The 21,892-nt window shown below is 33.9% G+C and overlaps 2 protein-coding genes across 4 annotated transcripts; one reads left to right on the plus strand and one right to left on the minus strand.

Moving 5' to 3' along the window:
* Nucleotides 1-14,169: 14,169 nt before the first annotated feature.
* On the plus strand, nucleotides 14,170-18,352 carry LOC143547082 (uncharacterized). 3 transcript variants are annotated; one of them, XM_077038593.1, is made up of 6 exons: nucleotides 14,170-14,527; nucleotides 15,490-15,754; nucleotides 15,827-15,933; nucleotides 16,051-16,183; nucleotides 16,317-16,511; nucleotides 17,927-18,346. In XM_077038593.1, the coding sequence occupies exons 2-6, from the start codon at nucleotides 15,497-15,499 to the stop codon at nucleotides 18,215-18,217; spliced, it is 984 nt and encodes a 327-aa protein (XP_076894708.1). In that variant the 5' UTR covers nucleotides 14,170-14,527; nucleotides 15,490-15,496; the 3' UTR covers nucleotides 18,218-18,346. The 3 variants fall into 3 exon arrangements, with proteins under 3 accessions (XP_076894708.1, XP_076894707.1, XP_076894709.1); XM_077038592.1 differs by having other exon boundaries at nucleotides 14,171-14,527; nucleotides 15,472-15,754; XM_077038594.1 differs by having other exon boundaries at nucleotides 14,355-14,527; nucleotides 15,618-15,754; nucleotides 17,927-18,352.
* Nucleotides 18,353-18,570: 218 nt separating this feature from the next.
* LOC143547083 (cyclic nucleotide-gated ion channel 18-like) lies at nucleotides 18,571-21,499 on the minus strand. The gene is made up of 6 exons (XM_077038595.1): nucleotides 21,026-21,499; nucleotides 20,725-20,937; nucleotides 20,334-20,635; nucleotides 20,077-20,188; nucleotides 19,726-19,962; nucleotides 18,571-19,404 (listed from the first exon to the last, which is right to left on the minus strand). The coding sequence occupies exons 1-6, from the start codon at nucleotides 21,497-21,499 to the stop codon at nucleotides 18,673-18,675; spliced, it is 2,070 nt and encodes a 689-aa protein (XP_076894710.1). The 3' UTR covers nucleotides 18,571-18,672.
* Between the last annotated feature and the right edge of the window lie 393 nt (nucleotides 21,500-21,892).

Consider the following 21,892-nt stretch of genomic DNA (forward strand, 5'->3'; position numbering starts at 1 on the left):
TCTGATCGACAGAACAATTGGACAGGGGTTCATTACTGTAAAATCAAAACTTAAATTATCAGAGGAATGAAGACCCCTATATATAGACGATGGATCTAATTCGTTACACATCACGTAACGAATTAGGATCCAGTTCGTTAACATTACAGACTCTACAAGGAGACATAACGAATCACTTGATTCATTATGCCCCATTCGTCAACATTCCATGACGAATGGGAGCATATATAACGAACTACAAGCCCATTCGTTAAACATCCTTAACGTATGGGAATTACATTAAACAAAATGGCTAGTTCGTTAAACATACTTAACGAACTAGCCTTACATTAACGAACTACCTATTAAACATAAATATCTTTTTCATTATAATAATAATAAATACAAAGACGATAAATACAAAGACTCGAGACGCCAAAACCGTGCACACTCATGCTTAATCTCCAATCGGGTGTTAGGTAAAAACCTCAATTTATTTGGTGTTTGTTGTATAAGGTTTTTTTTTTTACTTTATCAAAAGGTTTATTAACTATTTTTTTTATTATAACTACATATCAGGAGCTTGATAGTGGAATGCGAATACAATGTAATTTCTTACTTTATATTCATCAATTGCGTAGTTTATTTAATTTTGACCTTTTAATTGATTAATTACTAATTAGTTTTTTATTATTTTATCCATGATGGTCTAGATACAACACTGCCCATTTGTTGGAATCCAAAACAACATTAAGGTGCTTAAAAATTGCATATATATTTATATTGAGGGCCAAATATCTTATTTACCTTATCATTACTATACAATTTAATATTTCATTATTAAATTTTGAAACCTTTTTTAATTTATACTCCCTCCGTCCCATTATAATTGTCCACATTTTCTTTTTTTATTTGTCACATTACTAGTGTCCGCCTTAAAAATTTATTAGTCATTTTCCAAGTTTACACTTAAAGACACACAACTAACATTAATAAACAATATTGATGGACCCACTTTTCAAGGGTATTATTGTCATTTGGTAAGAAAAAAAAAGTAATCATTCAATCTACCTTAAACTTTGTGTTTTTCAAACATGGACACTTATAATGGGACGGAGGGAGTAATAATTAGTAAGTCCTCCTAAGATAATACTGTTGTTGTTGATTTCATTTCGCAAAAATAAGATGGAAAAAGATGTTAATGGCCAAGTGCATAACTTTGCAGGAGGAAAATAAATAGATTGGTTGCATTTGGACAAGATTTAAAGGAAAGTCTCTTAAACTCTTTTCCAAAGAATACCGTAAAGAGAGAAAGCTCTGTTTCTCCAATATATTTAACTACTTTCCAGCCAAGATTATTGTGCAATTTGATTTTTTTTATTATCAATATATCATATGTTGGAGACACTTGTCTTCATGGATATAAAGATTATTAATACAAATCAATTACTAAAACCAATATTTTAAGATTTATATATATTGTTGGGCTCAATGAGAACTACTAAATATTTAAGAACCACTAAAAATTATTTTATTCACCTTTTGTATGTATAAATGAATACATTATTAGTATCTTACTAATGGAAAATAAAATACGTCACTATATAGAATGGTTGCCACATCCAACTGGTATTATCAGCCATATGGATACGTAGTTAGGCACGCCAAAATGTATTGTTGTGCAGGTTTGTGTCATGATTTAAAACATGTTTGAACTAATATGGGTTATTAGCATCTTGAGCTCAAGTCATAACAAGTTCAAGTCAATATTAGAGTGTATACAAGTTATGGCTCTATGAATCGTTAAACAAGTCATATAAGCCTATTGATGTTTGTAAGTGTTTAGTTATTAACTATTAAAAAACCCAATTTGTTCCTTTTTATATTAATCTTTAACAACGGCGAAATGCTACAAATTAAAATATAAACCTCGTATACAAGGAAGTATTTAGGGAATTGTAAATACTAAATTTATGATACTTTAAATATATAGTTAAATTGTATAGACTTTTGTTCGTGTTTATTTTAAATTACACTTCAATTAGTTCTTCCTACATATTGTCAAAATGCAAGGTACTTAAACTATCAAAAAAAACACGAGGCTCACAGTTGGATGTCAATTCTTACATGTTGAAGAGGTAAAATAATTTGCGAATTGACTATTGGATATAGATGAAGGGAATGTTTGGCGCAGCGGGGGGGGGGGGTTCCAAATGACGACGAATGAATGTACAAATTCTCAATGATCTTCTAACTAACAAATTTATATTTCTAATGATCTTGATTAATATATTCTTCTAACTTAATTCTTCACTAAGTCTTCACCAACTTGCATTAAATTCCTATGATAACTTGCATATGCGTATAAAATAGCCTTTTTAAAATCATTCAAATATTCAAAAAAAGAAGTTATAATTGGTCAACTGAAATGACCAAGTGACACATAAAAATAAAAACGAATACTTCTATATAGTAAAGAAAATAGAGCAAGGATCAAAATTTAAGCTAAAAAGAGTACTTTATCCTGATATGAATTATAGGATTAACTAAGGACATCAGTCTAATGAAATAAAAACTCTTGATTTTAGTTATTTTATTCCAACTCATTAACTAATTCATTATGGGATTGATTTTTTTCCATTTCAATCAAAACAATTTATTAGTAAAGTTTAGAAGATTATAGATCTAAAATGAACTTTTTTGATCGATAAAGAATAAAAAATGACTGAGATATTTTTTATGAAACCACGTATCCTTTAACAGATTTATTAATAGTCTCATTCAAATTTTCAAATTGAATGTGTATTGTTTTCTCAAGTTTGACTAAAAAAGACTCATTTTTTTAGTCAAAAGTTTATAATCCTTTGTTATAATCCTTTTGTTATAATCCTTTGAGGGATTTTATTCTATGTAAATAAAGTATAGAATGAGTAAAATAGGGGTCTTTTAGGTTCTTTATTGATTTTATTAAGTTTGATTTAGTAGATTATAAAGAGATAACTTTGAGAGATAAACAACGAGAACTAAAAGTTCCAAACCAAAATGTTTGGTTTTACTAATAGCGAATGGAATCAAAATTTTGTTATTTTAAGTTATTTTTTATACAATTTTCACCGATCTTTGACATATCTAAATCAAATTTTTTTTTATGAATAGAATCTTATTTAGACAAAAAATATATCCATGCGGTTATGCACTCTTCGAATAGGAATCCATTTTCTGAAAGATCCTAGATTTTGTGCTTTGGTGGGTCTCCGAGATCCTTTCGATGACCTATGTTGTGTTGAAGGGATATCTATATAATCCAATCGATTGCGTAAAGCCCGCGGTAGCAGCGGGACCGGGGAAAGTATATAGAAAAGACAGTTCTTTTCTATTATATTAGTATTAATTCATTCTGGTCATGGATAGATAACCCAGGTTCGGGTCCATAAGCAGTGACAATTGCCCTATGAAGACTCGTTTTCGCTACGGCTCCGGTGGGTTCCCTTAACCAAGCCACTGCCTATGAGTCGTCGGCTCATTCTTCAACAGGCACGCGGTCAGAGCCCCGGGCTCCTCCCACTGCTTGGGAGCTTACGGTTTCATGTTCTATTTCACTCCCTGATGGGGGTTCTTTTCACCCTTCCCTCACGGTACTACTTCGCTATCGGTCACCCAAGAGTATTTAGCCTTGCAAGGTGGTCCTTGCTGATTCACATGGGATTCCACATGCCCCATGCTACTCAGGTCAGAGCGTAAGCTAGTGATGCTTTCGGCTACTGGACTTTCGTCATCTAGGGTGCAACATTCTACTGCTTCGCCTAGCAGCACGACGCTTGTATTGCTCTCCCACAACCCCGTGTTCACGGTTTAGGCTGCTCCCATTTCGCTCGCCGCTACTACGGGAATCTCTTTTGCTTTCTTTTCCTCTGGCTACTAAGAAGTTTCAGTTCGCTAGGTTGTCTCTTGCCTGCCCATGGATTCAGCAGCAGTTTGAAAGGTTAACCTATTTAGGAATCTCCGGATCTATGCTTATTTTCAACTTTGAGTGAGTAAAACATCAGTTAAGTGAGATATAATATAATATATAATAAATAAAGAAAATGCGAACTGTGTCAAGTGAGATTAGCCATTTAACCAATAAGCAATTTACATTATCCATCCTCAATATTATAGTTTTAGCAAAATAACCCTAGACTTTTACATATTAGTGCATTAGAAATTGTACATAGCTAATTACTTTTATAAGATATATAAATATATATTATTTATATTATTTATGACATCATCCGGGTCAAACATCGGTCCGCCCTCCCAGGTCAGTCCGACCAATGACTCCGTAAGGCGTCCGGGTCGACGTCCGGGCCGGGTCTGAAAACATTGGTTCTTAAAGGAACCCTTCCATATATATATATATATATATATATATATATATATATATATACATATATATAGTTTTATCCAAGGTTTGGAAAAGTTGCTAGTTAAAAAGTCAGTTTTAATAAAGTACCGATTAATTATTATATTTATAAATGTTTAATATAAATTAAGTTGATTAAGTATATTAATAAAATGTTTAAATGGTTTCATAACAAAAAGAAATTCAAAAAATCGGATCTGCCGGGACTCGAACCCGCGCAGATGGCCGACTCAAACATAACACGCACCCACCCTAGCCATCTGGGCTAGGGTGCTAACTGGTTACATGAGGAACGGTTTTAATTGTAAACACAAGCAGACGCAAACCCAAAAATCATATGAACCTAGAACCATCAGTTGATCAATCCATTAAACGTTTGATCAATTGAAGTTAGGGCTATTGAAGAGTGAATGACGACGAACAGAATCATAACAAATATTACCTATAACGATGATCAGACGATGCTTAATTTGATATAGACAGGGCCAGCGAAAGATAGGACGAGCTTTTGCGGGTCAATTAATCCGATTAACCAAGGGGGTTTAGTTTGCGCAGGGTATAGGTAAGGTAAGTTTAATTGAGTTTTAAAGATTGTTACATGATATTATCATAAGAGGGTTAAGTCGGTTTGTTCAAATAAGAAATAAGTATATCAAACAATTCTCGTTTCCTAATTCACTATGTTGGTTAGGTCGTTTATGGTATGAGAATCATAATCATAGATCAATTACTATAATAAACGAAGATTAGGATACAAGAAACTTAAACAGGTTGCGGGTTTGGGTCTGGATACGGGTTAAAGGATCCGAGTTTGGTTTGGGTTATAATATAATATTAAAACTTTATTCTAGTTTGCATATTGGTCCTTATGTTTTAAGTGTGGGTGCATAAGAGGGTAAAACAATAGTTTAGGGTGAAAATTGAATAATCTTGAAAGTGGTTTATATATATTACATATACTAGCAAAGGTACCCGCGCGTTGTCGCGGGTTCACTTGAATTTTTCCTACATATGCATATGGTTTGTTGGATGTTTTTTTTCTGCGGGGGGTGCTTACTAAAATATTGATGTATGCATATATATTGGGTACATTGCTTTGTGAAATATTTGTTAATAAAGTAGAATTATGGATTTTGTGATTTTTAATCAACATAAAGATTGAATGTGCATTAATTAGTTAGTAGTTAGAGTGAAAATTTAATTTGAAGATGAAGAAATGCTCAAATTAAAGCCGCAATGTACTTGTCGGTCAATGAATTGTAAAAAGGATAATATGGTGGGCATACGTGATTTTGATTGTACACAGGCAGGCATACTGGCGTATGCATATGTATTGGATAGATGGTGTATAAAGTGATTAGTACTTAACTAGCGAAAAAAAGTTTTTATTTGGGTAAATACAAACTGACAAGTAGGAATGTAAAGCGCATTGCAGCGGATAAACATGGTTTTGAATAAAGTACATATTATAACATAGATAACATATACTCGTGGCAAAAATGATAACAATTTCTTTAATCAATTTGTAAGTTAAACACTATAAGCACCACTCCACCACGACCATTGCCATAACTACTATGACGGTCTTTATATGATGAGTTACTACGTCCATCATGAGCAAGTTCCACCTGTTAATAAATAAAAAGCATTATTTTGTCAAATGTCATGAACATTACCTATCAAAAAACTTATTAGTTATATGTGCCTTTGATGTATGCCATACCCTTAATCTATGCCTATCAAAATTATAGCCATCACGGCCCCTAATAGCATCTTCAGCATCACGAGACTCTTCAAACTATAAAGAAAAGAAACCATACCAAATTAGAAACGAAGAAATACAACATGTGTCCATCCCCTTTCGCTTTTGATACATTTGGGTTCATAGCACCGGAGTATGTGGAATTTTCAACCAGGGTTCCCCGGTTCATGTTTTCTTCAGCCATTAAGATCAAAAACTTTGTTTTTAGTAGAATCGGATTTGCTACCCAAAAGGTTGTTGCAGCATAACTTGTTTCCCGTTTACCCACCACTTTATTGTAATCAGTTCGATCTTTTTATTAATTGTTATTTGAAAGTTAAAAAACAAATAACCGTGTCAACAGTAAGCTAAGCTCACCTGAACAAAAGCATAACTTGGAGGTCTTGGTGGGACTTTCAAATTAATACTAACTATTGACCATAATGCAAAAGATAATGCATAAATTACAGAAAAAAAAAAAGAAATAATGAAATATTATAACAGAAAATGTGTCATGTAGTATTGTGGAAATGTAAAATTGACCTAGGAACACAATTTTTGTGTTGGACATGTGTTATTGCCATTGGATTTATGGTTATTAAAGGCTTTCCCATGATGTTCAATGCTTGCATTTGTTGCATTTATGTTCTTGCAACCAAATAACACTTTAGATTCAAATACAAATAATCTATATTATATTATTAAGAAAGAGTGAAGGACAACCTTGGTAATTTCATAATTAGAGGACAAGGACAAAAGAGACAATTCATAATTGGATAGAAAAGTAATTTGTCATTATATTATTTCGCTCTTCAAGCTTATTGTACAAGTTCATAAAGCCTCACGTTTAATGTGATTACTCTTTTATCCCTTGGCATGCAAAGGGTTATTAACTACATTAAATTAAATACATCTATATTATATTATAAATATTATATTAGCAACCTTCCATCTACATTCCCAACAGTTTGATCATTAATCCATTTGATTGCCATTGAATTGTTATTAATTATTTCATCATCAATTGTCATTCAATTGTCATTCTCAATTCAACCTATATATACTACGTTGGCGTGTTGCTGACTCTCAACCATCTGTTTTTGTGATTGAAGGCGATGGGTAGGGTTTTATCATCTTCATTTGTATCCATATCGAGCCTGCAGTTCGTTCATTATTATTTTGTGGTTATTTTTATCATATGTCATTTCCCTACGTCGTTTCCATTCATTATTTCAAATTCTTGTTTGGTTTATGTGTTGTTGATTTATGATTGATATGTGGGAAAATAAAATCAGGTTTTCTTTATGTTTTGCTTTAACAGAACTAGAAAGAAGTGCCTTTTGGAAGTTCATAATTTTAGTTCATGGGAAGGTAAGTTAATGCTACATCGTTCTTTGTAGAAATAATTCAATTTGTTGCTATTTGTTTATTTATTTATTTATATTTTGTTTAAGTTGATTTTGATCTTGCCCATGCGTACATAAACGGATTTGTTGATGAAAAGGAAATATATAATTTTAAATTACTATTGTGTATAATATGATTGGTTTCTTATATATGCATTTGATTAGTTTAATTGGGTATTTAGTTTGTATATTGTGAAAGTTGTTTGATAGATGCTCCAATGGAAAAATTATACATATTTTTTTATCTTTGAGCTAAGTAGGTCAAGATTAACATGCACTTTATCTTACAGTGTAATGTAAGCATTTGGAAATTGTTTAGTTGTTTTTTATATATGATTTGCAGAAAATTCTAAATGATAAGAACCGAAAGTACAAGGAAAGGAAGCAATTCTTGAACGATAATTAGTTTTCATGTTATCTATAGATCTTTTAAATGATTCAAAACGTGTTAATGCTTGTATGCAGATTTAACTTCAAAAAGGAAAAGTAACTAAAAGATTTTGAGTTGATGATTCTGTTAAAAAAGTGGATCTTTTATCACACTAATATTGTCTAATGCAAATAAGGATTTTGATTATCACATACAAGGATTTTGATAATCCATGAGTAACTGCTATACAAATGAATAAGAGTCAATAAATTGAAGTTTAGGGTGTTGATATTTAAAACATAATTGGTGGACCAAATGCAACTTGAATTAGCATAAGCCCATCAGGTGTACGACGTCTTTCGCACGCCAGCTGAAAATAATCTCTACAATCATATGTCACATAAGGCACACTGGATTATGTATTTATTGTTTTTTGAGTTAGGTACAATTGCTTCATGCAATGTTTGTCGCTTTGTAGCGCAGTTACTTTTAAGGTTAGCTTTATTATTATTTATATGAGATAATTCAATAGGTTATGTTGGACAATAATGGAAATAGTAGAGGGTCTTTCTTTATTGCATTTAACTCCTAAAAAAACCTATGACATTTTAAACTAAAATGTGTAATGTTAAGACACATTTTAACAGTGCAAAGTAATTAATATAATATGACTATGCATTAGACTTAATATATAATTTACGGGTATGGATAGGAAGATGGATGTTGTCATACCAATTTACATTCAAATTCATAAGGGAAATTAACCACTTTATGTCATGCTAACTCAACATAAAGAAGAGAGAATGGCGAAACTGCAGGTTTTCTCTTGGTTTTAAGTTTTTGAAAACCGTTTTCTTGGGTTTATCATTTGGGTTGAATGATATGGTGTCTATCCTTCCAAAATGGAGACGGTGGGTTCAAATCCTTGCAAATGCAAGGTTAAGAGGGTTTTTATGAAAATAAAATTATTTTTCAAAAAATAAAAAAAATAAAAGAAAGGTGCTGAATTTATATTGTTTGTAATATTTTATTTCTAAATTGTTCTCTCATACTTTATATTCGTTATTATTATTATCAATTATCGCTAGTTTTATATATCTATTTAGTATTATGAGTATTGTAATTTTATTATTATTATATATATATTAAAAATCAAAAGATTCCTCACTCACATATTCACTATTCATGAGAAATACAACCTTTTTAACTTGGTGTGTAAGCTCTTGAAGCATGTAAATTATTACATTTTCTATATATATTAAGACATTTCTTAAACTTTTAACCCTTTTTTAAATGTGAGCCTATAGTTTATGGTTTTGTGCAATTTCTTCTATTGCACTTTTAATTACTACACTTTTTTCCACTTTTAACTTTTGTCAATAAATATATTTATGACGGTACCGTAACGAACCGAACTGATTACGCCCAATTTTCTTTCGCAACATGTCAGCTTAAATCAACTACAAAGAGTGGGTTTTGATTTTTTCGGTTTTCAGGTGAACCAACAGAGACGTTAAAGTTCATTTGAGAATCAAGTTTGAGTCGCTGCAACGCACGCAGCATCCTACCTGTTACTGTTAAACTACCAACTTTTTAAAGTACTAGTTTTATATTATTATTAACAAAAAAATTTCTCTATTATATAGAGATATCATGTCAAACTTTTGTGTTTCTTTTATACGATGTCATACATAGAGTTTTGGGGTTGGGGTCTCTCTGAAAACATCGGAGTATATTTTTTTGTTTTTGGGGATAAATGTATGGTTTGCCTATATCTCACATTTCCCAAAACCTGTTAATAGATTTGTTGTTGGTGGGATTTTACTGGTTATGATTGATGTTGTATTTTTCATCTTTTACATGTTTGTCATAAGGTATATTTCATTTTTAACCTCGATAAATTTCTACTTTCAAATTTGATCCTCAATATTTTTCACATTTTACAAATTTATCGTTTAACATTTCGGTCTAAATTTTGCAAGTTAACACGCTGCAACACAGGTTTAATGGTTTAGCGTTTTTGCGTTTATTTTCTTCGCGTAATAGCTATGTTGCAACGCACGAGTTCCTAAGTGTGACATCCGTGGCAAAACCGAGTACACCTTAGTACTTACAAACTCGAATAAGCGTTTAACCGCTTATTGCGTAACGAACAAACGAATAACCAAACGGGTCTGGTTATGGTCCGGATATCCCAGGGTGCTATCTATAAGCGATATATGTGACATTCGTGACAAAACGAGGTATACTATATTCATTACGTAACAAGTAAATGATAAATCGGTTAATTCGTAGTGCTTAAACGAGTAACCGACCGATACTAATTATGACCCGTATATATACTGAGGGGTCATATACGAGTTATATATATATATATTATAGAGGCTAACATATTGATATTTAGGCCCCAGTACGTTTAAAACTCTTTAAACGAAAAAGGTTTCGTTTATCGATACGCTATAAGCTTAAACGCAATCGTTAATATCAAAACGAGCATTGTAGCATCCGTTAAGCCGAAAAAGATTTATAAAATGTGACATGTTTTAAGCAATCCGTGAAAATATTTTGGAATTTTACAACGAGTAAGTACGTTTTTCTTATTTTACAAAAAGAAGCTGAAAAACACTCGTTTTTGCGTTGGTTTTCGCACTCGAACTAGTTTTCTTGCGAAAAACCGAACCCGAACTAAATTTTGGACCGACTTTTACGCGTGGCACGAAAACCGAGGCACCATTGGGCCAAAAAGAGGCCCAATGGGCCCTTGTTAATTGCGGCCGCAAGAAGGGGGATGGACCCCCCTTTGTATAGCTTGTTAAATAAGCTAGAACATAAAAATATAAGTTATACCAAATACAACCTAGAAACCTCTCAGCTGTGTTCTTCAAGTTTCAGCCAAAGTTTTGAGGTAAACCATCTAATTTTCATTGATTTCATACTTAATTAACATAGTTTAAACATGAAAAATTAGTTCTTGATTAGTTTTAAACATGTTTAACCATCCAAAAACCATAAAAATCAAGTAAAACCATGTTTTGATGTTAAACATGTTTACAAACCAGGAACATATACTTTTTTGGTCAAAAACGCGGATTAGAACATGAATACAACGTTTTTACGGTTTGAAAGTTCGGTTTGAACCCAAAACCGAAACCCTAATTATCAAGGCTGTCACATGGATGATTTATGCTTGGTTTGATGTTATATGATATGTAGATACACTGAGTTTGCAACCCGAGACCCGGAAAGTCGTTTAAGCTAGCAAAACTCATCGAAAACCGACAAGGTAAACTGTAACACTCGTTTAAGGGTTTTTTAGTATTAGGTTGTGATGTGCTTGTTTTTAGCTTGTGAAAATTTTCAGGGACATTAGAGATCATTTAAATGAGTCCCTGTTCAAATTTGGTAATTTTTTGATAAACGGAGAATATTTGGTGAATTTATTTTCGTTTATGAGAGTTTATTTGGGAAAAATAGCTAAACATATTGAAAAATTATGAAACTTGGTTTTGGAGATTAATATGTTATGGTAAGATCACTGGTAAAGTTTGGGGATCATTGGAAATGCCTAAGTATGGTTTGTGCAATTATGAATTAACCGAATTTTAACAGCCGAAAAACACACAAAAAGGCATTTTGTCAAAAGATTTAGGTTCTGGAGATTTTTCAGGGGCTATTTAACAACATTGAGGCCATTTTCAAAAATTATCGGATTTTTCTGAGGTCGTTTGATTTAAACGGGCCATTTATTACACGATTATAACCTATTAAATGAATTTTTATAAATAAATAATTAATCATAAAATTTCTGAAAATATTTTTATAAAATTCTCCATATTTTAATGTATTTTTAAAAAAATTTACATAATTTATATATAAGCACATATTTAGTTATGATTAATCGAAGATTTAAATTATAATTGTTTTAACGAAACCGGCAGTTTTGTGTTTAACGGACTGACTGGTATGTCAAAATGTCAAAAGTGGTCAAATATCGTATTTTTGAATGAAATTGATAAAAACGAACTTTTTACGAGAATTCCAGACAATTCGGGTGGATTGTACGCGTTTTGTATAATCAAACCCGTGTGAAAACGGAAACGAACCCTGCGATCAATCCAGATACCGAAACCTCAAGATGCTTTCATAAATCAAATCATTTTAACAATCAACATGTTTACTTAAGTTTGTGTGATCTTACCTATTCCCTAAACGCGTAAACGATCAACTTGGCTAGGCTCGGGAAACGGTGAAACTGAGCCAAGTCTGATTTTAATCATTTCATAGTATACAACGTCACAATCTAAGACTATGGTCATGTTCTGGGCCTAACAGCTATAACCAAACTAGTTATACAGCTCGATTTGGTTTAAACATTGTACTAGTATTAACAGTACGATACCGTTTATAGGAATCAGGCTATAAGCGAGGCACCTGACCTATTGATACATAATTTATGTGCGAACTACGATAAGGTGAGTTTCATGACCCCACTCTTTAAACTATTTTACGAACTTTTGGGGTGGAAAGCATGTTTATACACGTTATTTATCTAAACACGGATCAGGATATAAAATATCTGAACATTTATATATGAAAAGTCCCTACAAACATAATGATTGACTACGTGCTGATGAAAGATGATTATTATCGTTGATTGATATATTGAGTGGAGATAATACGAATTGCAAAACATAATGAAATTACACGTGACAGCATGTTTATACAAACACGTTATGTAATGTTAAACATAACTAATTTGGGAGACAACGTGGTCTGTAATGGCCATGGGGATAACGTGGTCTGTGATAATTATGGGGCTGTTGTGGGCAGAAGGGGGGCCATAATTGTAACAAACTAAAGTTGAGTATGGCCTATGAGCCAAGTTCTGCTGCAACTTACTAAACTAAAGTTGAGTATGGCCTATGAACCAAATTCTGCTGCAACTTATAAACTAAAGTTGAGTATGGCCTATGAGCCAAGTTCTGCTGCAACTTATTAAACGAACTAACTTGATTATGACATGAATGTTAAGAAAATAATGTGATTACGCGTATTGTGGGCGGATGGGGAGCCACAGTATTTGGTGATACGTGATAAATACTATATGTGTATATGTGTCTATATACATGCTATGTGATTAGCCGTAGGAAATACTATGTGTAGAATATACTAATTATTTGCGTGTACACTATATAATGTTTGAGTTTACATGGAATCATTGTGGGTGGAAGGGGGACCACAGTGGTTGATGTTAACGAGGAACCGTTGTGGGCGGAAGGGGGGCCACAGTGGTTGAGTTTATGTGGAACCGTTGTGGGAGAAAGGGGGTCCACAGTGGTTGGTTAAACACGGAAATTGGAAACAGGTAGTACGAACAAACAATCACGATTTTACTGAAATTTCGAATTTATATTATAAACCTACATGTGTGCATATGCACACACAAGGATATGGCTGTACATATTTATACAACCGTAAATACATATTTTTACATACGCGCGTACATACAAACTATGACTGTATGGTGCGCAGAACTGATTTCGTTAAAACTTATGAAACTCACCAACTATTCGTAGTTGACCTGTTTTAACATGTTTTTCAGGTAATCAGATATGAGAAGTAATTTCCTGTGCGTTACGTGTCTGATTGGTGATTGATGTCGTGGGCATTTGAGTTAGAAGTAAAGTGATTGAAGAACAGGTTAAATTGTATCACCTAATTTGTAAAAGATGTTAGAACGATGTAATAAATTGTAAATTAGTTAGTAATGTTTCTTTATGAACAGTGTATTTGATACCAGTTGTATCTGTTGCATTTCCGTTTTACGCTTCCGCAATTCGCTTAACGGGGTGTGACACTAAGTTGGCTTAGTTATTATTTTCTAATGCTTTACGTTTCAATCTAATTTGTGTGCATTAACACAATGCAACGACCGTGCTTGGTTGAACATTCTTACGTCTTTGTTCGTTTTAAAAGCCCTATTACAAAGCGTGCGTCTGACACCCTCCCCCCCCCCCCCCTCCCTCCTCCCTTCAACACATGTGTTTGATAAAACGTTATCCATTCAACACACGAATTCAATAAAATATTTCAACATTACATTTAATGGTTTTTCGCATCCGCTCTATGATGCACTTAATACTAGTTAAATCAAAGTTTCAATCAAGTTGCACCGAAAAGCCCCCCAAATAAAACATATTTAAACTTTAAATTAGAATGAGTGCCTAAATGAACCCAATTAGTCTTTTAATCAACACTCAAAATTTATAATTAAAACCATTGAACATACAATTAACGCTTTTATGACGTTGATTCAAATTTCAAAATCCTCCCCACTTTTTCCATTATAATCACCAATTAATGATAACCCATCGCTTTTAACTTTAGTGTTAAAACGTCACTTCAATCAATAACCAAGGGCCATTCCGTAAAATCCACCACCCAATTTATTTAATTTAATCTAATCGCCATCGGCGGTGACTTATTAATTTCATTTCCGCCCTCCTACGCCGGATTAAATAATAATATTAATAAAACATCACACACACGCCATACGCTGTCGTTTTTAAACCCTAACACTCACATTTGCTTCACTCTGATCATTTCATTTCCGGCATTCTCCTACGGAGGTAACTTATTATTATTATTATATTATTTATCGATTCAGTTATCGACATTTTTACTGTGTGTGTATACTGTTCATGTTCGATTTTATTTATCTATTTTATAATAATAATAAGAATAATAATAATTGATTGTTGAATTTAAGTCTGTACTTGTCGTGGCCTGAACAACTAGTTGCTGGATGCAAATAGGCCTTTGCTTTTATTGTTGGATCTGTCGGTTTAATATTATTGCATACAGCGAGCGAATCCAAGGTTTTCTAAGTTACTCAACATGTTAGGGTTTGTTGTTCATGTGTAATGATTTCAAATGCTCTTTACTAATTGCTGGATTTATGATTTTGTTTTGCTGTTTTTTATTGCATTTAATTTGGATCTGGCCGACCGGAAGATTCAGTTGTGGTTGATGTTTATAAGTTTATTGTTATGCTTTACATGATATTATCGAGTCTGTCTTATATGCTAGAGTAGAGTAGAGACTTCATCTATTGGTAATATGGAAGATGATCAACTTGTTGGTAATAGACATTGCTCCAATTTGTTTCAATTTGAGGATGCTGTTTGCGTTTTGCATATCCGTTGAACATTCTAGGGGTTGTTGGTGCCCCATTCATTTGTATTGTGTAAAATTTGAAATGCTCTTTCTTAAATGCTGGTTTGATCATTTTCTTTGCTGTTTATTGACATTTAGTTATCGTATACTACAATTTGGTTTATTGTAATTTGGATCTGGCCTAGATTATGTTGTAGTTGTGGTGTTTATAACTGTATTTTGTTTACATGGAATATCTTGTTGTCAAGTCTTTTTTATATGCGAATCTCGATGATTTGTTTCCGCGAGTACTTTTTATGCGATAGAATTCATGTATTGGTAATATGTCGAGATCAAAAAGTTTGCAAATTATGATAGACAATTAGACATTGCTCTGCTTCTATTGTTCATGCTTTAGGGTTTTCAAATATTGCAGCTGTTGAATGATGTCTGAAACTGCTCTTAGAGATCTTAATTTGCTGCCTAAGTCCGAGAGGACAAATGAGGCCTCAAGTAAAGACATCTTAGCTAAGCCGTATGTTGAACCTACTGATAAAAATGTAGGAGGAAAACAAATGAAAAACATCGTTGTGAATGGGGCCGAGGTTGGAAATTCTGGCACAGATGTGGTGGTTGCGGAAGTGGAGTATATTGAATCTGATAAACTGAATGATCTAGAAGATGTTGATAAGAGTCTTAAGGTTGTTTTCTTTCACTTTTTATCTTATGATTTTCAAAGTATTTGTTTAATATGATTTCTCATTTTAATCCAGGGTCTTTTAGATGGGTTAGGGTCTAAAGATTGGGTTTTGCTTTGTGAAACACTCAACAATGTGCGTCGGTTCTCGATTTACCACAAAGAAGCAATGAATGACATATTGTAAGCCCTTTTTATTATATTCTTGAAAAATAAAGGGGTTTACACTTTCATGAATATCATAATTCATAGCTTTATATACCATTGTAATTAACATTTTTTGTCACGTACATTAAACAGGGACAATGTGATTTCGCTTGTTGTGAAAGCTCTGAAGAATCCAAGAAGTGCCGTGTGTAAAACTGCCATCATGACCTGTGCAGACATTTTTAAAGCTTTTGGGGATAACATAATTGATTCGTTGGATCCTTTGGTAATGATTTCTTTCTTTGCTCTCTGCCACTGGTTGTGGATGTTACCATTTGTTAATGGTTCATTTTCTTTTATAAAACTGAATTAAGTTTTTATGCTTGTATTAATTTGTCTGATTAACTTTGTCTTTTTAGCTTGTACAACTTCTTCTGAAGTCCTCTCAAGACAAGCGGTTTGTGTGTGAGGCTGCTGAAAAGGCTTTAATAGATTTGACAGTTTGGGTCTCTCCTGTTTTGCTGTTACTAAAGTTGCAACCTTACCTTAAGAACCGCAATCCTCGTATTCGTGCAAAGGCTTCAATGTGTGTTTCTCGTAGTGTACCGCGATTGGTAAGTATTTGAAGTTATCTTTAACTTCTGTATCATTTTGATTCTTGATTCATCTTTTGCATAATTCATATGTGTTTGCATGTTATTTCTCTCAGTTATAGCTTCACATAGGAAAGTTTTTGCTTCCACTCTGTTTTATATGTTCCCTCTGTCCTGAAATAAATGTACTCCTTAATATCTGTGTTTCTCTCAAACGTGTACTTTCAAAATTATTCATCAAGTTTTTCATTATACACGTAATCATTAAACTGCATTACTTTCACATAACTAAAGCTAGAGCTGGCAATTTATGATAGTTGACATGACCCATTAAATATGAAGTTAAGTGGGTTAGTGTTTGGGATAAAAGGTGAGGTCATAACAGGTTGACACGATTAACAATGTGCCTCAACAGGTTCAACCCTTTAATGACACGCATAACGCGTTTGACCTGTGTTAAATAGGTTAAAACAACATGTTTTTTGGTTCGGTTATCAAAATGATAAACAACATAGGTTTATAGTTTTATCCATAATTACATATTTTATAACTAAAGATGGATTGTAGATTTGTAGTTTTTCGTAACTTTTACTATTATTTTGTTAAACATGCTCACTATTTCTTAACCATGTCCAGTGAGCCATGTTGATAGTTGCGTTAGACTTGTCATGCCATTCGAGTTATTGAACCGGTTACATTATATCATGTTAAACGTGCCCGTAACCGCTTATTAAATATTCATAGTTAAAAAGACAATGAATTTACTTGTGTAATCACTTATTAAACATTTATGTGCTAGTGTTTAAGAAAATGAAATTAAATGTGCTATGTTCATGTTCAATAGTCATGTTAAACATGTTGTGTTGAACACGACCTGTTTAACACTAAACCTTTTGCCACCTATAAAAACAACATGCATTTCATAGAAGTAAAGTTGGCATTGGTTATATTATAATGCATTCGCATTCCTAAAACTTTGTGCCTTTTGTCCGGTGAACATTTATGTGGTACAACTTCAGGCAAGCTGAATGTGTGCAGTGGATTTAGCTTCTCTAGGACACATTTAGCCACTATATTTATATATGTTTCTCTAAATTATTGGTAAATATATCATTTGCCTTCCTATATGTCTTAATTTAGGATTATATTTGTTTTAGTATTAGATGCTTTTCACTTAAGTGTAAGTATTATGACAATTATCTTTCATGCGGCCCGGCTCATCCCGTTTTCTAGTTAAATCAACCTATGGTGATTATTGTGAACTGTGTGTTCTTTGTTACTGACATTTTTGTGATTATTGCAAATTGTGTGTTGTTTGTGCAATGGCAACTAGGCGAATTTTGGGAAGCCTTTATGCAAAATTGGAACTTGCATCTTGATTAGCATTTATGATTTCTTTGAGATAAATGTTTCTGATATTTTTTTTTCTCATAAAGGGCACCGAAGGAATAAAAGATTACGGGATTGACAAATTGACTCAAATTGCCTCATCCCAACTGAGTGACCAGCTTCCCGAGTCACGAGAAGCCGCTCGTTCTCTTCTGTTGGAGCTCCAAACCGCGTATGCAAAGTCCCCTGTTTTGGCACCCAAACAAGACACGCCTTCTAACCAACCTCAAATATTATCTTGGAAGCAGTTCTGTGAATCTAATCTTCCAAAATTAAGTGCTCAAGCAGTACTTCGTGTCACTAGCATTACCGAAGAGGCTTCTGTTTCAGGCTTGTAACACTAAAGCATACATCATCTGTTCCTCTTATGTATGATTTTTTACCCTATCCTATTACATGTAAATGCTTTTGCATTATATTTGAAAAGGTGATTGAAGTATGTAGTTGCAATATGTGTTCTAAACATTCTTACATTCATTGTTGTTTGGTTTCAAAATGCATATTATACAGTTCTATGTAAATTGCTTCAGTTTTGCTTTTTGTTTTTTAGTGGGCTTAAGTTTTAACTGTTCATAGAAATTGAATATTTAGATTATAAAGTGTGACCACCTTTTTGGCTCCAAATAATATACATAGTTGGGAACTTAGGATTACAAGAAAAATCCATAAGGACACAGAAGTTCCTATACTATTTACTATTACAACAACCATATAACATTTCGTCGACAATGGTAGTCTAACATGAGCTTCATTGGTTTGTACCATATGAATTATATATTGTACCTTACCGACTTTAAAACCTAGGCTCGTGTGGTTTGAACAACTGAGGCATTTTGAGACTAGTAGAGGAATTAACTGAAGTAACTTTATGATCACCAATTCCTTTTCTTGTATTAGCAGCAAATCTTGATGCCATCATAGTGGCTCCCACCCCAAACTGTTGACTGCCACCTAGATCATCACTCGATGGTGAACTACCGCCACTCCCTGAATCGTAAACCAGCTCACCGTCTTCATTGTAATACGCCTTTTCTTGAAGCAGCAGTTGTTTTGCAAGCTTTCTTCGTTTATATTTCCGCCACGCGACTTGAATAAGACACGCGCCCCATGTTCGCCATTGGTGCGAGTAGTATCGAAACGCATGTTGTAGCTTCTTGCTGTGAAGGTATTTGAACTGATTGGCTACAAATTTAAGGTCTTCTGCTCGTAGTGCGAAACCTTCAACTTCAGTTAGGGTTCTGACCGATCTTGTTGAAGATGGGTAGCTTGTGGGGTTTGGCAATAATGCCCACGTGAGTAACTCTTCGCCACAGAAGTCGCCTGGTCTGAGGGTAATGGAGTTGAAGAATCCTGATCTTCCACCGTCGGTTGTTGAGCTCTCTAACTGCCCTCTGATAATAAACAACATCTCGTTTACCGGATCGTCTTCACAAACAATGTAAGTTCCCTGTGTGCTTAAAGATGACACGAGTCTTTCGCATATGGCATCAAGAAGATTGTCATCCATTTGTGAGAAGAAAGGCACCTGTGGGTGCAATGGTTGTAAAATTCTTGAGTGTTTACAGGAAATAAGCTTAGTACAAAGTGAAATGACTATAATACCCCTAGCTAATTAATATTATCATTTAACTATTATTATTATTATTATTATTATTATTATTATTATTATTATTATTATTATTATTATTATTATTATTATTATTATTATTATTATCATCATCGTCATCATCATCATCATCATCTTAGCACTAATAATCTAATATATATTTAACAGTGGTTAAAGGCTGCTTGAATGTGTGCTCTGAAAGTGATTATTAGTAAATACAAATATATGAGAAAAACATACCCGACGAACAAGATTAAGGCATAAATGGCGTTGAATTTCGCGACGAAGATCTACGGGCAACGACTGTAAAATGGACTCTTCATCAACGCCTCTTGTTGCCAGCCATTTATACTGAACAAAACGCCGAACTCGATCCTGCAAATCCTGAGGTAATTGGCGATGTCTCATCCACTCCTCTGTGTCTCTTTTCTTGATCCTCCATTCTTCAAGTCTCACAGTCATGGATTGCAAGTATGTCTTACAATATAAATAAATAAATAATATACATCATTTGAATACTGAAACCTTTATATATAAAATAAAACTGGAGGATGTAAAAAATTAAAGTAATGATTTAAGGGAAAGAGATACCTGCATGTTGCCAATCAACTGTGCAAATAGAATCAAACCTCCGATGCATATGAAGGAACAGAATAATGTCTCACCAATATAGATGCTAGTATCCAAATTCTGTCCGTATGAACTGGGAATTAAGAGAGTGAAAGAAAAAGAAATAACATATACATTAGAGGTGAAGGCTTTGACCTATTTATTTATATAACACCAAATATGTAAATCAAGAACTAGTTGCACAACAAGATTATTATATGATGAAATGTTGCCGGTACCTCAAATTTCTCAAACCCCACCAAAGGCAATACAAATACTTCTCAAAGAACTTAGATGAAGCAACTTCGCTTGTAAACGCATCCGCAAACATCCCAAACTTAAAAGGCGAAGTTTCGTTGCTAGCATCACACAGAGTTCTCAAACTTGTTGATTCGAGCCATTTCTTGCGTTCAGGTTTATCCACGCTGTTACAATCCAAAAAACTTATACACACGTTTGATGCCATGTCCGCTTTACACCCTTCTTGCCAGCAAGAATGCTGGCGCCCGATAGACATCAAATACCATGAAGCCCCCAGGACCTAGTTATATTTGAAATTCATTAACATATATAAGCATATTAAACACTTCTATAATCCACAAAAGAAGATATAATGACAATGATGCTTACATGACTAGCAAGCATGTAAAGCAGGAGATTATAAGCAGCTCCTGCCCAAGCTGTCTTGGCCACAAAGCCTGTAGACTTTATAATCCTTTGATTCAATGGAAATATAACAAACAGCCTAGGGATATACTGAATCAACACGATCAGCGTAAGTGTATTATTCGCATGGTCTTCGTTGTGTCGCTTCGTTGCCGGGATAATAAGCTCATGCATTATCTGCAAATTAAACACACAAATGATAAAACAAACCCTCATTTCCCAAATAAATAATAATAATAATGGATTAATTAAACAACAAGCATGCCTGAGGTAGTGGAAGAGAAGCGGCAACATCAATAATGAAATCGGACCGCAAGTACCTCCTGGCGATCTGTCGTTTGTCCATGACGAGCTCGCCTCGGCCAAAGACCTTGGAGCTGGGAGCGATAAACGCGGTGCGAAACTTCATAAGAATATGCAGAAGGAAGAAGACGTCGGTGAAGGAGCGCCAGGTGTTGATGGCGATCATGGCGGAGTTATCGGTGGTCATGCACGTGTCTCCGCCAACGTAGGGGAGGTAGAAGTACAAAGGGTCGATGAACAAGGAGACGAGGCAGGTGACGAGGAAGAAATGGTTCCAACGAGTGACAACTTCGCCGTTAGGGTCGAGGATCTGGTACTGCCATAACGTCTCCTCGCTGTTGGCTTGGTCAGAGGAGACGGTTTTAGCGGCCGTGGGGCGCGTAAGGGAATGCCGCAGACGGAAGGCAGGTGTTGTTAGCACCCGGTTCATCATCATCGATCCCGGGCCTCACGGCGGTCAGTTGTACGTTGTTATGGTGGTTTGGGGGGTGGCGATAAGTTGCGCGCCAAAAAAATAATAAAAGGCCGGGTGTATGGAGATTAAGATGCGATAACTGAAACCATTGATTTACGAAATCAGATTTTTTAATTGTATATATTTGGTGCATGCATGTGTAGAATGTAGATTAGTCATTTTTATGTTTGTTTTTGTATTTGTGGTCTTAATTGAAATGTGTTTTTAGTTTTTTTTTTCCTTTTATTCTTTGTCTTCTCCATCATCCTCAACGGACGACTTCTAGGTGTTCAAATTGCATTAGGGTAATGTGGTCATGTTCGACATGATTATCTTCTCTGTTTGTCAAAATTTCATTGTTCCAACATATCTTAC

The sequence above is a fragment of the Bidens hawaiensis genome, unplaced genomic scaffold (assembly GCF_021521415.1).
Source record: "Bidens hawaiensis isolate Kalapana, Puna unplaced genomic scaffold, B.hawaiensis_p1.1 tig00014615_1, whole genome shotgun sequence".
Classification (NCBI taxonomy): domain Eukaryota; kingdom Viridiplantae; phylum Streptophyta; class Magnoliopsida; order Asterales; family Asteraceae; genus Bidens; species Bidens hawaiensis.